Genomic DNA, 18867 nt, shown 5'->3' on the forward strand with positions numbered 1-18867 from the left:
TTTTACATTAATTGAAATCAGGCAAGTCAGTGAATCTTTCCAGTCGTGACTGATTCAGTGAAACAGTTGAATCACTGAATCGTTTCATTCATGACTGGGATGTGTCACTGTGAGTCAATGAATCATTTCTGTTATGACGGAATTATCACTCATCTTTTGTTCAGAGAATCATCTAACTCCATTGGACATCACAGAGACTCGCTCTTTTCCTGTTTAACGGATCATCTGAGCTTGTTGTGTCCAAGCTGGAGATTTCTAGCGTTTCAGTGCATGAGAGGAACAACGATTCGATACCTTACATGGCTCGAGTTATTTGTTGCCCGTCTCAGAAGGCTCCAAGATCAGACTACACAAACTGGCAAACAAATCTGAACGAATCATTAAACTGAATGGATTGAAATGAAGCCCAGGTGACCTGCAACTCAACTCCAATAACAGAGATGAACTCTCCTTTAAAAAAAAAAAGTTCTGTAAAAGAAGTGGTTTTAAAGTGTCTTGTGCTTTACAAGGTGTAAACATTTTACTGATGCATTTATAAAGTTTACGGATGTGGATTACATCAAGTGAAACTCAAACCAGGTGGAAAAAAAGAAGTTAAATTTTTTTCTTCAATTATCTTTATTTCAGATAAAAATATGAATATTTTACATACAAATCTATTTATTTATACATTTATATTTATTTGCCTTCAAAAGCAGAAATAAAGATGAAAAAAGCTGCACTTTAGTCTGATGTAAATCTTAAATCTTCACACTTTTAACCTGTCACCACATTCAGGAAGCGAAACACAAATTATAATCATTTTCTGTTTGGTTTGTCAATTAAACCCCCTGAAAACTAAAAACAAAGGATTTTTCCTCTTTTTAATGAACTAATAAAGAAATACTTAACTCTGAAATAATAATAAAAAAATTCATTTTTAAAGTGTTATTTTACACCCAGTTTAGCCAAAACCTCGCTCATGTCCTGATTTAAATATGCAGATGTTGCTATATGATGGGGCGGAGCTTAACGAGGGGTTAAATCACAAACCAGATCATAACATCACTTAAATTTTTTTTATTTACTTCTGCAGCCGGGGCGGCACGGTGGTGTAGTGGTTAGTGCTGTCGCCTCACAGCAAGAAGGTCCGGGTTCGAGCCCCGTGGCCGGCGAGGGCCTTTCTGTGTGGAGTTTGCATGTTCTCCCCGTGGGTTTCCTCCGGGTGCTCCGGTTTCCCCCACAGTCCAAAGACATGCAGGTTAGGTTAACTGGTGACTCTAAATTGAGCGTAGGTGTGAATGTGAGTGTGAATGGTTGTCTGTGTCTATGTGTCAGCCCTGTGATGACCTGGCGACTTGTCCAGGGTGAACCCCGCCTTTCGCCCGTAGTCAGCTGGGATAGGCTCCAGCTCGCCTGCGACCCTGTAGAACAGGATAAAGCGGCTACAGATAATGAGATGAGACTTCTGCAGCCTAAACAGTCTGATGTTACAGAGCTACACAAATTCACGACCACTCCAGATATTTAGCGACTCCTGTGATGTTTAATCTCTGCTCTGATTGGCTGATCACGGTTAGCTCTGGGTAAAACCTGGTGGTGGTAGCCTCACTGTGCTCCTGATGCTTGTCCTGAAGGTTTCCGTTCCTCTCTGGGGCGAGTCATCTGTCTGCGAGGTCCTTTTCCTCTTCCACTTCCTCTTCCTCCTCCACTCTTCCTCCTCTGATTCTCTCGCTCCTCCTTAGCGCTGGCCTGTGCCCAGAGTGCGTTGAAGCTCCCTGGCGCCTGGTATCCGGCTGTGTTGGAGTCCAGTGGGTCTCTGGAGAGCAGCACCCAGATGGCGGGGATGTTCCGGGTCACGGTGATGCTGTCGAGGCCGGCGCTCGGCTCCAGAGGCTCCCACGTCTCCTGCAGTGAGCTGTAGATCAGCCGCGTGACCTGGTGCAGCCCTCCCATTCGCCGCTTCAGGATCTCTACGCAGGTGATGGCCTTGGAGACGCTCGGGCCGACGCCCGTGAACACGATCTGACGACACACCTGCGGTTCCGCTTCCTCTCGACTGCCTCCGCTCTCCAGCGGCTTCTCCACTTTGCCTTCCATCCGGCTCTGAGCAAACCGCATCAGGTTACGGATTTTGCTGCCATCTCGAACCCGGACCACAGGAGAGCCATCCTGGAGGTCGTCAGTAAACGGGCAGAGACACGGCTGCTCGACCACGCCCGCTTTCCTGTAGTTCTCCATCTCACCTGGAAAACCACACAGAAGAGCTGCTCTGTATTCAACACGAGCTACGGTTTAATCCTTTATCATCAACTAAACATTGACATTTAATATATAACTAATCAGCTGTTCAGTGATGGAGTTAATAAATTCTTAGCAAATAAGATTCACTGATTTAATTCAACCTTGATCATTTCTAATAAGTAGTTTTCTCTGTAAACCTGCCACAATAAACAGGGAAGTCTGAGGTGTAAAGTTTATTTGTTTAAAATTTTTCTATAAAATAATAAGTTTTCCTTCATGCCTGACTGATTTGATCATAAATCACAGAGACTTTCTGATTAAAATTTTAGCACAACACAAAAATTACTCCTCTCAGTTTACACCATGACAATCTCTCACTTATTCAGCAGCATGTTTTAAACCGATTTTTCATTTTATTCTTTAATAATATTTGTTTCTTCAATATTAAATGACCTATCAGTAGTGTTGCCACCTGTCCCGGTTTTTCCTGATTGTCCCAGATTTTCATGGTCTGTCCCGGAAAAAAAAAAATCCGGGACACTGAATGTCCCGGTTTTTTATACATGATGGGCGAAATGTGTATTTCAGCTTGCGAGCCAGCTGAGAACCAGTTTGCTTTTCCATAGCTCACCGTGCTAAGCGGAGCCACGTCACTTACGTCGCTGTATATGTCACTTACGTTGCTACGTTTACATAAACCTTGGCGCGAATATCAAAGCAAAAACAACACGGAAGAAGCAGCAGCAACAACAATAATAATAATGGATGACTTCGCGTTTGTACAGCTGCTGCTTCTCGTCGCTTAAAAATGGCAATCTTTCGCGGTCTTGTTATTGTTGTTGGTCTTAACAGCTCCGCCCCCCCTGCTGACGTAAGCGGTTCTGGCCCAGCAGAGAGTTGGTGCTAGCCTGGAACCGGTTTTTCTGGCCCGTTCTGGACAGACCCCAGAGTCGGTTCTTTGTCAGCGGAAACAGGAAACCTGGTTCTAAACTAAGCACTGGCCCCGAACCAGCCCTGGAACTGCTTTGGTGGAAAAGGGGCAATGGAGGATGCTTGGACTGATAAAAGAAACAGACTCTCTGTTGCAATGGTGAAGGCTGAAGGCCTCTGCATGCTCTTGCGACAAGGCTTTCGCAGATAGCTTTTCGCAGACAGTTGTAATTTATTGTTGAGCGGGGGAATAGGCGTGCGCAATGTTATTCACCGGCACAACGCAAAGAGGCGCAAAGTCGCTAGGAGTAGTTGGTGGGTGTGGTTAGTGGAGTGTTTATCCTCCGGTTACTTATAATGACGAACTTTTTTTTTTTTTATAATGACTAGAACTGGAGTCGTATAGATGTACGTACTTCCTCACTTCCTCAATCAACCGCTCTTCATGCTGCTCCATCTTCGCTCGTGTTTTTAAAAATGCCGGCCGTGAAAACAAAACAAACCGGGAAAGTAGGGAAGCGGAAGTGCGTGTACAGCGGGTAGAGTGGACCAATCAGAGCCCTCTTGTCTGCGAGGCTTCTGCGGTAGTCACAATTTTTGGGAGGTGCATGCAGAGCGTCTGCGAAGGTGGGGGGGCTACGCAGACACTGTCTGCGAGGACTGGGTTGTCAGCATAAATTGGCCTTGAGCTTCAAGTCAGGCTAAACTTTCAGTTGTCCTGTACTGAGTTCAAGACATTCATTGAAAATCAGCCAGGACTCATAGCAGCAGCAAAGAAAAACACCAAATATAAATGGAAGATTAGGTAAGGTTTTGGTGAATTAAATGAAATAGTGTAGTACATACTCCTGTATGTACTGTATGTGCCCAGTTATATCAGTTACATGTCCTCCTATGTATTTGTTTAGCCAAGAGCAGCAGAGGCACAGGCAAGCACAAGCAAAGCACACACCACACTCTAAGCAATCAGGTAAGCTGTTGGACACTACGCCTTACACTGTTACATTCAGGTATTCTCAGATACAATGAAAAATTAGATTATTTATTTTTATTCCACATAAGCAAACAAACAACTTAATTATGTATTCTCCTTTTACCTGTGCCCACTACTGCCCCCAGGTGTCCACAACCAAAAACTGTTGGAAGTAAACCAAAATAATGAAGACCTGCTATATTATGTAAAGCAATTAACTAAACAAATAACTAGCAAAAGCGTCATTTTTACTAATTAGAGCAATACAATTTCAGCGTAGAAGGGCGATTTTTGTCTTGGGTTAGATGTGCGAAGGGCGCCGTTGCTTACAAGCAAAAAGGTCGATGGATGGTCGAAATGTCCAGGATTTTTGTCAGACACAGGTGGCAACCCTACCTACCGGTGAATTAATATTTTTATTTACAGTGTTTAAAAAAGACTTCACGCTGCATTTCTTCATGCATACAGGATGTGATATAAAAGCTATTTCCGGTATTGTTGATGTTATAAATTAAGATGAAATTGTACCTTTCACAGAACCGCAATGCAGCTAATCACGTTAGCACTTCCGCTAATCAGCTCGGCTCAACACTCATTCTGAACTCATAAACTTCTCCTCCGGCACTGAGACTCGGTTTTATTCCCTCAGCTGCTGCACAGACTCGGGCTGAACCGTCTGCATTTAATCAAACGCGCGAATAAACAACACAACACAACAGCGCTACAGCTAATGCTAAGCGATTAGCCTAGCAAAACCACGAGCACAGCTCAAGAGCGCCTGTAAACTGGCCTGGATCTACTTCCGGGTCATCAGGTTAGGACGCCATGAGGCGCCGCTTTCCTTTGAATTCTCTCACAAGATTCTCCATAATTCCTCTCTCTCTCTCCCTCTCTCTCTTTAAAATACTTTTTTGGATTCATTGATGTTTGAAATTCAAAATCTTTATTTTGAACATGTGTGAACAGTGAAAACAAAAACTAAATAACCATAATCATAGAAAAAAGAAAAAATAATAAAATTAAAAGTATATATATATATATACACGACTAAATTTACTACTAATTAACTACTAATAATAATTAAAATGAACTTAAACATGTTCGAAAAGGAGTAGGAAGAAGTAAAAACATTAACTCCTCCCCCCACTCTCTATTTCTCTGTGATGATACCAATTATTATTTCATATCCGTATAATACTAATGATACTACTACTAATAATAATAATGATGATGATTGCAGTCAGATATATACCCGGTTTCCGGGAATAATGTAATGATTTGGGTAGATTGCGCTATTTTAAGAACTTTTAAGGACTTTAGAATATAAACATTTTCCATATCGATCGAATCCTCGGATAAAAAAAAAGTCTAATAAAATCACTGAGCTCTGCTAAAGCCACTGGAAAGCTCTAATGACCTGTGTGCAGCCTAAATACAGTCATAATAATCTAAAGTATGGATTTTATTCCTTCATTTATTTATTACAGCCCTGAATTTTTCACTATTGTCCCAAAATATATGAATACACAATAGAATGGCTCTTTTTATTTAAACAGTGCTATTTATTAATAAATAATTTTCTGTGCCTCTTGCAACTTCTAACATATATATACATTAAATATTACATATAAAAACTAGGTTTCCACCAGGAGGCGCCACGAACACACTTCTTCTGATAGCCAGCAAGGGCCGGAGGGACTCAACACCCCTGACTTTAACAGTCCATCGTTGGTGTGTCTGGGGCATTTAAACTTGGCAGAGTCCATCCCTCTCCCAGCTCGATCAAGGGGCAATTTAGAGTCACCAGTTAACCTAACCTGCATGTCTTTGGACTGTGGGGGAAACCGGAGCACCCGGAGGAAACCCCCGGGGAGAACATGCAAACTCCGCACAGAAAGGCCCTCGCCGGCCACGGGGCTCGAACCCGGACCTTCTTGCTGTGAGGCGACAGCGCTAACCACTACACCACCGTGCCGCCCTGGTTGGCATTCAAAAAAATCAGCTTGGGTGATAAGCTTGGATGGGCTGATGCGGTTTCTCCTCTCAGTTAGTATCTGCCCTGTTTTTGAGAAGACTCTCTCCGAAGGAACAGATGTTGCCACAATACACAGTCTCCCCTCCATCACCTTCACCAGGTGTGGGAAGACTGAGGCCTTGGCCTGCCACCAGCTCAGTGGGTCTTCTGCTCATTGGATGAGGGGCTCCTCAAGATAACATCGCATCTCCATTATAACATCAGCTGTAATATTTCTCCTTGCAGCATCTCCTGTAGTTCTTTCATCAAAGAGCCTCCACACAGCAGAAGTTTGTGGCTCCTCCTCCACTTGGCCCTCTAATGGTGGAGCTGGCTGGCTGCTGGGGGTGCATTTTGCTGCTACGGCACTTATTCTCTGAAGTGCCTCGTCAACAGCTCTGTTGTCACTGAATGCAAGCTTTTTAAACCTAGGATCCAGTAACGTGGTTTCTGAGAGGACAGTGTTGAACTCCAGACGCAGAAATTTTCGGTCCATGGCTGAACAAAGAGCCACAACCGATTCCTTTACTTTCTGCACGGTTACTGTCAGTTGGTGTTGGCCTGTCATCTGCTGAAGACCTTTGCAAAGCAGGAGCATTTTGGAGACTGTGACATAGCTGAAGGAGAGAAAACAGCAACTTTTAAAATTAGGCTTTTTTAAAATTATGCGGCATATTGCTTTTTTCAGTTTAGTTTTGTCAATCATATGTGTTGTTTCTGCAATGTATAACAGCGACTGAATAGTAGTAGAGAAAAAACAATTGTCCAAGGTACCTGTCTGCACTTATCTCCATGGTCACCTCCTCAAATGGTTGCAGGACGGTGCAGACCTCTTTCACCAGCTCCCATTCCTCTTGACTTAACGTATCAACAGGCGCGTTGATGAGGGCCAGGGTGGAGATGATGGCATCTTTTGTTTCAAGAATGCGTTTCAACATATAAAATGTTGAGTTCCACCTGGTAGCACACTCTTGTTCGGGCAACTCCATCTGGCGCTGTGTGGACTTCAGCCTCTCTGCAGCTACTGTGCTTCTGTGGAAAAACTCCACAATAGCCTTTACCTTGTCCACGGTTGTTTTCACCACCTTCAGGGAATCTCTTATCATCAGGTTTAATGTATGCGCCAGACATGGGTGGTGGGTCCACTTCAGATTTTTTATGGCTTTGGTGATGTTTGCAGCCTTATCACTCACACAGCACACCACTTTGTCCTGTACTTGCCACTCATTTACCGCTCTTAATAGCTCCTCTACCAAGTTTTCTGCAGTGTGTCTGTCAGTGAACTCAAAGCAGTCCAGCAGGCAAGATGTCATCTTGTAATTTTCGATAAAGTGGCAAGTGACGGACATGAAAGAGCAGGTGGTTCTAGAGGTCCAGCAGTCAGTTGTCAGGCAAAGTGATGGAGCTTTTTTCACCGTCTTGCCATAATGCACGTTCTGTGTCATATAGTTTTGGGGACAGTGTTTTTCTACTGGGTAGAGTGTACGTGGGATTTAAGGCTTTGAGAAAACTTTTAAAACCTTTGTCCTCCACAATGGAAAAGGGCTGGAAATCAGTGGCAATCATTTTAGCCAACTCCTCATCAATACTGTGCTGTTTGGTTGGGGTCATCTGCTTTGGTATAAACTGACTTATTTTGCTTGGAGTTGCAGCAGGAGGGGTTATTATACTTGCACTACTAGTAGCTGCTGCAGCAGTTGTTGGTTTGGGACCAGACACACCAGGGTCAGTAGACGTTGAGGCAGCTTGCCCTCTGTCCTCCAACTGCACTGTGGGATGGACAGTTCTGATGTGTCTGTGCAGGTTTGTGGTGGAACGTGCTCTTACTGTTATTTTCATTTTACAGTGAAGGCACTCTGCTCTGCTATTCCCAATATCTTTAAACTGCAGCCAGATGCTTCTTCGTTTACGGGTGTCAGTCATATTTATGTATTTTTGCGACGCACTCGCACTCTCCTCCTCACCGCTGTCTACTGTCACTCACTCTCACTGATGGGGACGGACAGACGCTCCACCTGACTGTCGCGTCTGTCCCCCTCTCTGTTTTCACATAATGGTATGATCCTATATCCTCACGTGTGATTGGCCACCATGCTGCCAATCAAAACAAAGTTCTGCCGTGAGCAGAGCTGAGCCACTGAGAGTGAGAGCTGAGCAGCGAAAGGAAAAAAAAGTGGGGAGCCGACTCTCACTCGATGGGAGTTGGCTCTTCTGATTCACTACAAAGGATCAGTGTCAGGACCTCAGACACACTGGTTAGTAGGGACTGAATGTAGTTTGGGACGCAGTCGGAACTCCCAAAGAACCATAAAAGCAGAACTGAACTTTGTTCACACTTAATGTTGCTTACTGATAGCATCAAGGACACTTTCTTGAAGCAAGGTGAGCAGGTAAGTTTGTCTCCTACTCTTCTTGACTTGATTTCATACATGATGATTGCAATAATCTGTAAATGTACACAGAAATATACAGTATATTATATTCACTGTTACTGTCACATGAAGGACCCAACTGTGCTGACTATGGGAGTCCACGGACTTCACAGCTACATCGAGAGCAACAGTGATTTTCTGACGACATGCTGCTTTCGAGAAAGAAAACTCATCATCGATGGATCCAATTTGTACTACTGTCTTTACTTCAAGTCTCACTTGGATCAAGCACACGGTGGAGATTACGATGGCTTTGAGAAGATAGTCACACGGTTTTTCAGAAATCTCAGAATTTGCCATATTGAGCCGTACGTGGTGCTCGATGGAGGCAGCGACGTCAGTGACAAAAAATTTCACACCCTGAAGACAAGATGCCAAGAAAGAATCAGAAGTGCGAACGCCTTGTCCAGGGGACGCTCAGGACAGATTATACCCATTCTCATCAAAAACGTGTTCAAACAGATCCTCCAGAAACTCAGAATTCCCTTTATTCAGTGCCTGGCAGAGGCGGATTGGGAAGCAGCCGCATTGGCCAGCGAGTGGAACTGCCCTGTTCTGTCCAATGACAGCGATTTCTACATCTTCAACATCAAGAGTGGATTTTTGCCCATCACTCATTTCCAGTGGAGGAAAGTGCGTCTGCTGAAACGCAGTGCAAAAAAATTCATCCCTGCCAAATCATACCGCGTTCGAAATCTCTGTGCTGCTTTTAACCACATGAATAAGTATAATCTTCCACTTTTTGCCGTCATCCTGGGCAACGACTACACCAACCTGGACAAGAGTGCATTTCCAAACTTCTCAACGTTCTCAACTAGACCTGGAGGAGCTGCCAAGATCGATGGTTTACTCACGTGGTTATCACGTTTCCCCAGTCCTAAAGAAGCCATCGCTGCTCTCCTCAGCCCCCTGGGGAAGAACAGGAAATCAAAGAAACTTAACACTGCAATAAAACAGGGAATGGCAGCATACCAACTCAAGCAGAGCTCCATCGCCCAGTTCTTCATAAGCGGAGAACCTCAGATGAGGCTTCTGGGCCCTTTACAGAACCTGCCGGACTGGACTCTGAAACCTGTGGCAGAAGGCAACCTGGCCTCCTTCATCATTGACGTCCTGACACTGCAGAGGGTCATGCTGAACTTCCAGGTGGAGGATTATGGGCTGAGCAGCAGCAATGAGACGTCTCGGCTGATCCGACAGGTGATGTACGGCGTACTGCTGTGTACCAGGTGTCAGAAAGTTGGTGAACGCGGCACGTCTTCTGGAGAGAAACAGCAATACAACGTGGAGGAATACGACAGGCAGGGAATGACGCTGACCAGCTCCATGGTTCCAGCTGTTCTACCCAGATGTGTAGCACCACACCTTCACCTGGACTCACTGTGGGAGGTAGAGCTGAGGATTTATCTCGACTTTACTGTTAATCAAAAACTTTAATCAGTCTCTCACCACTGAGTGAAGCCTTTCTGTTCTGTCACAGTAGGCCATTTAAATGTTTTTTACTAAATGTGGAATAGTAAATGTTACAGTCTTTGCTTCCAGAAGCACACGGCTGCCAAGCAAGAAAATCCACTTGTGTCTTGTTATTACGAGTAAAACATCTAGTTGCTCAGAAATCAAGATCTTGATTTTATGAGAGAAATATGTTACTATAATAAAGTGTTGTTACACAGAAAGCATCTTGTTACTACAAGAAAGTGTGTGTGATGATTTTCTGTTCTAGGAGCCGCAGCATTTGCGTCTGCAGGTCGTGTTGGAGACTCTTGGTGTGTCTCCGATCGCTGAGTCACTCCATGTCCCTGAAGGTCTGCAGCTAGCCGTGTACGTCACATGTTTCTGGCTAAAACACGCAAAGCCTGAGCCAAGAGCAGAGATGTTCTGGGCTTTACTGACCAACCTGGTCTATGGACACCTGTGCAGAGAAGAACAGACTGAGAAAGGTAAGAAGACAAGTGTGAAAATAATATACAACATGAGAGCATTACTATTAACATAGCCTATCAATTTCCAAACTGTGGGTCTGACCAAGATTCAGAGCTCTCATGACTGAAATGAACTGAGTCGGAGCTCAAACAACAGAAACGAACCGAGTCAGTGCTCTTAGGACCGAAATTAATCAAGTCAGAGCTCTCAGAACCCAAAGGAACCGAGTCGGTGCTCTCATGACCAAAATGAACCAAGTTGGCGCTCTAACGACCAAAATGAACCGAATTGGCTCTCTAAGGCCAGAAATTAACCGAGTCGGTGCTCTCATGACCGAAATGAACCAAGTTGGCATGCTAAGGGCAGAAATTAACCGAGTCGGCTCTCTAAGGACCGAAATGAACCGAGTCGGCACGCTAACGACTGAAATGAACCGAGTCGGCACGCTAACGACTGAAATGAACCGAGTCGGCACGCTAACGACTGAAATGAACCGAGTCGGCTCTCTAAGGACCGAAATGAACCGAGTTGGAACTCTAAGGCCAGAAATGAACCGAGTTGGCTCTCTAAGGACCGAAATGAACCGAGTTGGAACTCTAAGGCCAGAAATGAACCGAGTCAGCTCTCTAAGGACCAAAATGAACTGAGTTGGAGCTCTAACAACAGAAATGAACCAAGTCGGCTCTCTCAAGACCGAAACAAGCTGAGTCGGAGTTCTCAGGCCCGAAACAAGCCGAGTCGGAGTTCTCAGGCCCGAAACAAGCCGAATCGAAGCTCTCAGGACCGAAACAAGCCGAGTCGGAGCTCTCAGGACCGAAACAAGCCGAGTCAGCGCTCGCAGGACCGAAACAAGCCGAGTCAACTTGTTTCGGTCCTGCGAGCGCTGACTCGGCTTGTTTCGGTCCTGAGAGCGCTGAGTCGGAGTTCTCAGGACTGAAACAAGCCGAGTCGGCGCTCTCAGGACCGAAACAAGCCGAGTCGGCGCTCTCAGGACCGAAACAAGCCGAGTCAGCACTCTCAGGACCGAAACAAGCCGAGTCAGTGATCTCAGGACCGAAACGAACCGAGTCAGCGCTCTCAGGACCGAAACAAGCCGAGTCGGAGCTCTCAGGACCGAAACAAGCCGAGTCGGAGCTCTCAGGACCGAAACAAGCCGAGTCGGAGCTCTCAGGACCGAAACAAGCCAAGTCGGAGTTCTCAGGACCGAAACGAACCGAGTCAGTGCTATAAGAACTGAAATGATCTGAATCGGAGCTCTAAGGACTGGAACCAACCTAAAGTTTCTACCACTATTTGATGATGTGAGTCATGTGATTCGTGTTATTGTTTTCCTGCTTTGCAGAGATTGAACCAGTGAAGTTGAGGTTTAAAAAGCTGCACAGTCGTAAGGGGAAGAAGATCGTGGACCTGGAGTTGGCTCACGCTTTCTGTCAGTGGCAGTGCTGTCTGAAGAACAGCTTCATTCTGAACCAGCTGCTGAATCATCCAGTGCCGGAGCCCGAGTTAGCACGGTATGCTCATTTCTTATTTCTACCCTGATTTATTCTCAGTCCCTCATGTGCTTTTGGAGAGCTGATTGGTGGGTCGGAACCACAGGTGATAAAACTGGAGAGAAAATGGAGAAAATTATTATTTTGAATTCTAAACTTAGAGACTGGGACTAACTAAAACACAGAATCTTAAGAACTGGGACTAATTAAATATTGTGGCTATTATGGTTTTGATTCCTGTATAAGAATTTTAATTACTAAACAACTAGAGCTTTAAAGCTGTAACGAGCATAAACAAGCTTCGTTCCCACGTCCCCTCTCTCAGACCAGGCACATAATAATCCTTAAAACATATAAACACATTAAATATTCTTCACAACAATGCACATGGCACTTTATTTTATATTGCGAAAAAAAATCTGAATAATCACTGGATATTGTATATATGGAGAAAAGTGTGGCTTCATTTAGCAAGTCTCATGACTCTGAATCACTTGAACGTGACACACCCTTCCCTTATCCTGTGCTAAAGGTTCTACTCACTGCTCTTGGTCATTCCTCCAGGGCGGAGCTCATGAAGTCTTAATCACTTCTATCATTCAGAAAAAAAAACACAACAAGAAAGCAGCATCACATGAGAACTGAATCATTCTGCAATCTGAGTTGAATGAAAATGAGTCAGAAGTGATCTTCAGGTTCTACCAGTGATACCAGCATGTTTATTTCTTTACACTCAGGTTGTACTGTGGCTCTTTGGTGCACGGTGCAGCCCATGAGCTGAAAAGAGGCATCGAACCCGAGTCTTTTCTCGCTGGCGCGCCTGGTGCCATCAGGCTTTACCGAAACCTGCAGGCCGCGGTGGAACGCGAGCTGGACGGCGACTTCATGACGAGGCCGAGGGAGCTCTGGACACCGGTGGATGAACTGAGTAAAGAGTTTAAACATTTGATGGATGAGGATGAGAATGAGGATGAAGATCTGCACATGAAGGATGAGAAGTTGCTCATGGAAACCTGCAGTGTTCGCACGAGACACAAAACCAAACGCAAAACTCCAAACTCCAAATTGAAGAAGCAGGAGCGCGTGAGCTGGCAGTAAATCTATGCGTTGTAGGGGTTTTTTTTTTAGTAACACAGTTCTGTTAATCAGTGTTTCTAAAAGACGCAGCAACAGATGATAAAAATGTGTTTTACAAATGTGTTATTACAAGTTTTGATCATTTCATGGCTAAAAATCAAAAGGCAGAGAGATTCGGTATGTGCTGATAATCAGTTCTATAATACATCACAATATTGTTATGAATACGGTTCCAAGCAGAAGGAAGTGTCCCAGATACACAGCATCTTGAGCAATATTTAGAAGAATACAGTACGTTTCAGAAATACAGCTCGTCACTTTCAGACCAGAACGTCAGTGACGAAGGAGCTCATCTGTCCTGCCATCAAAACAACCCTGACGACCAAAACGTCAAACAGAACCGAAATGTGACGATGTGAGAAGTTCAGGTTTATTATAAAACCCTTTAAAAACAGCAACAGTTGACCAAAGTGCTGAACAGTCCAACTCAGTAAAGAGTCATACATATGGGCTAAAAGCAGATCAAGGACACAGAAAGGAATACACACTACACAGAACAACACAACGCATCACCACTCATACGGAGTCAAAAGCCAGGGAGAAAAAATGTGTTTTCAGGAGGGATTTGAAAATAGGCACTGAAGGGACAAGCCTTACATGTAAGGGGACTTCATTCCACAGTTTAGGACCAATGACTGCAAAGGCATGATCCCCCCCCAACACACACACACACTGCAAAAAATAAAAATCTTCGGAAGTTTATTTGTCTATTTTCAAGTCAAAACATCTCGCCACCCTTATTATAAGACATAATTGCCCAACAAGCAAAACCTCATTTAGCTAGAAAGGCTAGTTTTTAGACAGTCCATCTTGAAAATCTTGTCTAGACAAAATGTCTTGAAAAAGTCTTATTTGGAGCACCTTTGAAAATAAAACAAGTTTTTTTTAAAACAAGTAAGTACATTTTGGACATTTGTCAAATGCGGTTCATCTTGTTTCAAGAAAAAAAAGTATGCTTGTTTTGGGAATAAATGAACTTTACTGAAATCTTTGAATCTTTCATTACAATTCAACTCCACCTTACAGATCCTAAGTTTACTGCGACTGTTTTCTCAGTCATTCAGAGTGAGCTCCTTCTAGATGCTCTACAGACTCTAGACCAGACAAGCGCCTTCAAAAAGCCTATGAGTGAGTGGAGGCGTTTTAGTGAGGGCTTTTTGGAATGCTGGGAGTTAAGTTCAGTGTTTGTTTTTTTTGTGCCTGATCTTGTAAACCCCTCGTACACATGAATAGCCAGTGCCCCCAAAATGGCGTTGTGTAAGCACTGTAAGTCAAAATGCGTAGACTTTTTTTTTTTGTGCCTGATTTTGTAAACCCCTCGTACACTGCACTGTTGCTTTGGCGTTGTGTAAGCACTGTAAGTCAAAATGCGTAGACTTTTTTTTTTTGTGCCTGATTTTGTAAACCCCTCGTACACTGCACTGTTGCTTTGGCGTTGTGTAAGCACTGTAAGTCAAAATGCATAGACTTTTTTTATTATTATTATTATTATTTATTTTTGGTGCCTGAGGTCCTGGGGAAGTGGAATCTTAATGTTTGAATGTTGAAATGGGAAAAAAAATAAACTTGTTGCAATGCTACACGTGTCGTCAACTTGATTCAAGATAGTCTCTGGTCTCATATCTAGAGTATTTTACTAATTACAGGTCACAAAAGGAGAATCTTTTAAGCTAGCAATGCTTAGTTGTAGAATTTAACAATCCTAATATTAGTATATTTATCTTAAATTCAGTTTTTACTGCTAAGACTTTGTCATGAATTTAAGTGAAATACCCTTAAAATGAAATAAATAAAAATGACTTGAATGGCTAAATGTAAGAAGTACGATCTTGTTATAAGAACTATTTTGATTATTTTGAGTTAATCAGATCTCGCATAATAAGTTCCCCAATCTTATTTTGGAATTATTTCATCTAAAAACAGGTTAGATTTTTCATCTTACTTTAAGAAATCTTACCAAGTCAAATTTGACTAGTTCCATTGGCAGATTTTTTTTCACCTGATTCAAGCAAATATGCTTTGTTTTAATCTTTTATTTCTTATTTTTGAAAGGCCATTTTTTGCAGTGCAAAGGCACGATCCCCCCCCCCCCCCCCCCCCACACACACACTAATCTTGAGGGAGGGATGGTTAACACACTGCAAAAAATGATCTCTTGTTGAGAGAAAATATCTTTAATATGGGTGAATTTATCTAATATTTCTTATTAGAAGTTTACTAGAACTCAAATATAAGATTATTTAGCTTACTTTGAGACGCTTTTACTAATTTCAAGCCTTAAATTTTCTTATTCCGGGGTGTCGTGGCTCAGGTGGATGGGGTGCCGTGCCATGGGTCCAGGGACCCGGGTTTGATTCCGGCCCGGGGTCATTTCCCGATCCCTCCCCGTCCTGCTCATTTCCTGTCTCTACACTGTCCTATCCAATGGAGGTAAAAAAAAAATATTTCTTATTCTATTGGCAGATAATTTTGCTCATTTTAAGCATTCAATTCTAGAAAGAAGCAAAATTATCTGCCAATAGAATAAGAAAATTTAAGGCTTGAAATTAGTAAAAGCGTCTCAAAGTAAGCTAAATAATCTTATATTTGAGTTTTAGTAAACTTCTAATAAGAAATAATAGATAAATTCACCCATATTAAAGATATTTTCTCTCAACAAGAGATCATTTTTTGCAGTGTATGGAGAAAAGTGTGGCTTCATTTAGCAAGTCTCATGACTCTGAATCACTTGAACGTGACACACCCTTCCCTTATCCTGTGCTAAAGGTTCTACTCACTGCTCTTGGTCATTCCTCCAGGGCGGAGCTCATGAAGTCTTAATCACTTCTATCATTCAGAAAAAAAAACACAACAAGAAAGCAGCATCACATGAGAACTGAATCATTCTGCAATCTGAGTTGAATGAAAATGAGTCAGAAGTGATCTTCAGGTTCTACCGGTGATACCAGCATGTTTATTTCTTTACACTCAGGTTGTACTGTGGCTCTTTGGTGCACGGTGCAGCCCATGAGCTGAAAAGAGGCATCGAACCCGAGTCTTTTCTCGCTGGCGCGCCTGGTGCCATCAGGCTTTACCGAAACCTGCAGGCCGCGGTGGAACGCGAGCTGGACGGCGACTTCATGACGAGGCCGAGGGAGCTCTGGACACCGGTGGATGAACTGAGTAAAGAGTTTAAACATTTGATGGATGAGGATGAGAATGAGGATGAAGATCTGCACATGAAGGATGAGAAGTTGCTCATGGAAACCTGCAGTGTTCGCACGAGACACAAAACCAAACGCAAAACTCCAAACTCCAAATTGAAGAAGCAGGAGCGCGTGAGCTGGCAGTAAATCTATGCGTTGTAGGTTTTTTTTTTTTTAATAACACAGTTCTGTTAATCAGTGTTTCTAAAAGACGCAGCAACAGATGATAAAAATGTGTTTTACAAATGTGTTATTACAAGTTTTGATCATTTCATGGCTAAAAATCAAAAGGCAGAGAGATTCGGTATGTGCTGATAATCAGTTCTATAATACATCACAATATTGTTATGAATACGGTTCCAAGCAGAAGGAAGTGTCCCAGATACACAGCATCTTGAGCAATATTTAGAAGAATACAGTACGTTTCAGAAATACAGCTCGTCACTTTCAGACCAGAACGTCAGTGACGAAGGAGCTCATCTGTCCTGCCATCAAAACAACCCTGACGACCAAAACGTCAAACAGAACCGAAATGTGACGATGTGAGAAGTTCAGGTTTATTATAAAACCCTTTAAAAACAGCAACAGTTGACCAAAGTGCTGAACAGTCCAACTCAGTAAAGAGTCATACATATGGGCTAAAAGCAGATCAAGGACACAGAAAGGAATACACACTACACAGAACAACACAACGCATCACCACTCATACGGAGTCAAAAGCCAGGGAGAAAAAATGTGTTTTCAGGAGGGATTTGAAAATAGGCACTGAAGGGACAAGCCTTACATGTAAGGGGACTTCATTCCACAGTTTAGGACCAATGACTGCAAAGGCATGATCCCCCCCCAACACACACACACACTGCAAAAAATAAAAATCTTCGGAAGTTTATTTGTCTATTTTCAAGTCAAAACATCTCGCCACCCTTATTATAAGACATAATTGCCCAACAAGCAAAACCTCATTTAGCTAGAAAGGCTAGTTTTTAGACAGTCCATCTTGAAAATCTTGTCTAGACAAAATGTCTTGAAAAAGTCTTATTTGGAGCACCTTTGAAAATAAAACAAGTTTTTTTTAAAACAAGTAAGTACATTTTGGACATTTGTCAAATGCGGTTCATCTTGTTTCAAGAAAAAAAAGTATGCTTGTTTTGGGAATAAATGAACTTTACTGAAATCTTTGAATCTTTCATTACAATTCAACTCCACCTTACAGATCCTAAGTTTACTGCGACTGTTTTCTCAGTCATTCAGAGTGAGCTCCTTCTAGATGCTCTACAGACTCTAGACCAGACAAGCGCCTTCAAAAAGCCTATGAGTGAGTGGAGGCGTTTTAGTGAGGGCTTTTTGGAATGCTGGGAGTTAAGTTCAGTGTTTGTTTTTTTTGTGCCTGATCTTGTAAACCCCTCGTACACATGAATAGCCAGTGCCCCCAAAATGGCGTTGTGTAAGCACTGTAAGTCAAAATGCGTAGACTTTTTTTTTTTGTGCCTGATTTTGTAAACCCCTCGTACACTGCACTGTTGCTTTGGCGTTGTGTAAGCACTGTAAGTCAAAATGCATAGACTTTTTTTATTATTATTATTATTATTATTTTTCTTTGGTGCCTGAGGTCCTGGGGAAGTGGAATCTTAAGAGATGTTTTAATGTTTGAATGTTGAAATGGGAAAAAAAATAAACTTGTTGCAATGCTACACGTGTCGTCAACTTGATTCAAGATAGTCTCTGGTCTCATATCTAGAGTATTTTACTAATTACAGCTCACAAAAGGAGAATCTTTTAAGCTAGCAATGCTTAGTTGTAGAATTTAACAATCCTAATATTAGTATATTTATCTTAAATTCAGTTTTTAGGGCAGCACGGTGGTGTAGTGGTTAGCGCTGTCGCCTCACAGCAAGAAGGTCCTGGGTTCGAGCCCCGGGGCTGGCGAGGGCCTTTCTGTGTGGAGTTTGCATGTTCTCCCCGTGTCCACGTGGGTTTCCTCCGGGTGCTCCGGTTTCCCCCACAGTCCAAAGACATGCAGGTTAGGTTAACTGGTGACTCTAAATTGAGCGTAGGTGTGAATGTGAGTGTGAATGGTTGTCTGTGTCTATGTGTCAGCCCTGTGATGACCTGGCGACTTGTCCAGGGTGAACCCCGCCTTTCACCCGTAGTCAGATGGGATAGGATCCAGCTTGCCTGCGACCCTGTAGAACAGGATAAAGCGGCTAGAGATAATGAGATGAGATTTTTGAAAGGCCATTTTTTGCAGTGCAAAGGCACGATCCCCCCCCCCCACACACATACACACACACACACTAATCTTGAGGGAGGGATGGTTAACACACTGCAAAAAATGATCTCTTGTTGAGAGAAAATATCTTTAATATGGGTGAATTTATCTAATATTTCTTATTAGAAGTTTACTAGAACTCAAATATAAGATTATTTAGCTTACTTTGAGACGCTTTTACTAATTTCAAGCCTTAAATTTTATTATTCCGGGGCGTTGTGGCTCAGGTGGATGGGGCGCCGTGCCATGGGTCCAGGGACCCGGGTTTGATTCCGGCCCGGGGTCATTTCC

General features: G+C 43.1%; 2 protein-coding genes across 3 annotated transcripts; one reads left to right on the forward strand and one right to left on the reverse strand.

Annotated features, from left to right (window-relative positions):
* Window positions 1-679: 679 nt before the first annotated feature.
* rpp25l (ribonuclease P/MRP 25 subunit-like) lies at window positions 680-4926 on the reverse strand. 2 transcript variants are annotated; one of them, XM_060900477.1, is made up of 2 exons: window positions 4655-4926; window positions 680-2225 (listed from the first exon to the last, which is right to left on the reverse strand). In XM_060900477.1, exon 2 carries the CDS (start codon window positions 2218-2220, stop codon window positions 1588-1590), a length of 633 nt encoding a protein of 210 aa, XP_060756460.1. In that variant the 5' UTR covers window positions 2221-2225; window positions 4655-4926; the 3' UTR covers window positions 680-1587. The 2 variants fall into 2 exon arrangements, with proteins under 2 accessions (XP_060756460.1, XP_060756461.1); XM_060900478.1 differs by having other exon boundaries at window positions 680-2246.
* Window positions 4927-7739: 2813 nt separating this feature from the next.
* aste1a (asteroid homolog 1a) lies at window positions 7740-14702 on the forward strand. The gene is made up of 5 exons (XM_060900476.1): window positions 7740-8530; window positions 8645-9961; window positions 10296-10512; window positions 11838-12006; window positions 12723-14702. The coding sequence occupies exons 1-5, from the start codon at window positions 8480-8482 to the stop codon at window positions 13081-13083; spliced, it is 2115 nt and encodes a 704-aa protein (XP_060756459.1). The 5' UTR covers window positions 7740-8479; the 3' UTR covers window positions 13084-14702.
* Window positions 14703-18867: the final 4165 nt, after the last annotated feature.

The sequence above is a fragment of the Neoarius graeffei genome, chromosome 19 (genome assembly GCF_027579695.1).
Source record: "Neoarius graeffei isolate fNeoGra1 chromosome 19, fNeoGra1.pri, whole genome shotgun sequence".
In the NCBI taxonomy this organism is placed as follows: Eukaryota; Metazoa; Chordata; class Actinopteri; order Siluriformes; family Ariidae; genus Neoarius; species Neoarius graeffei.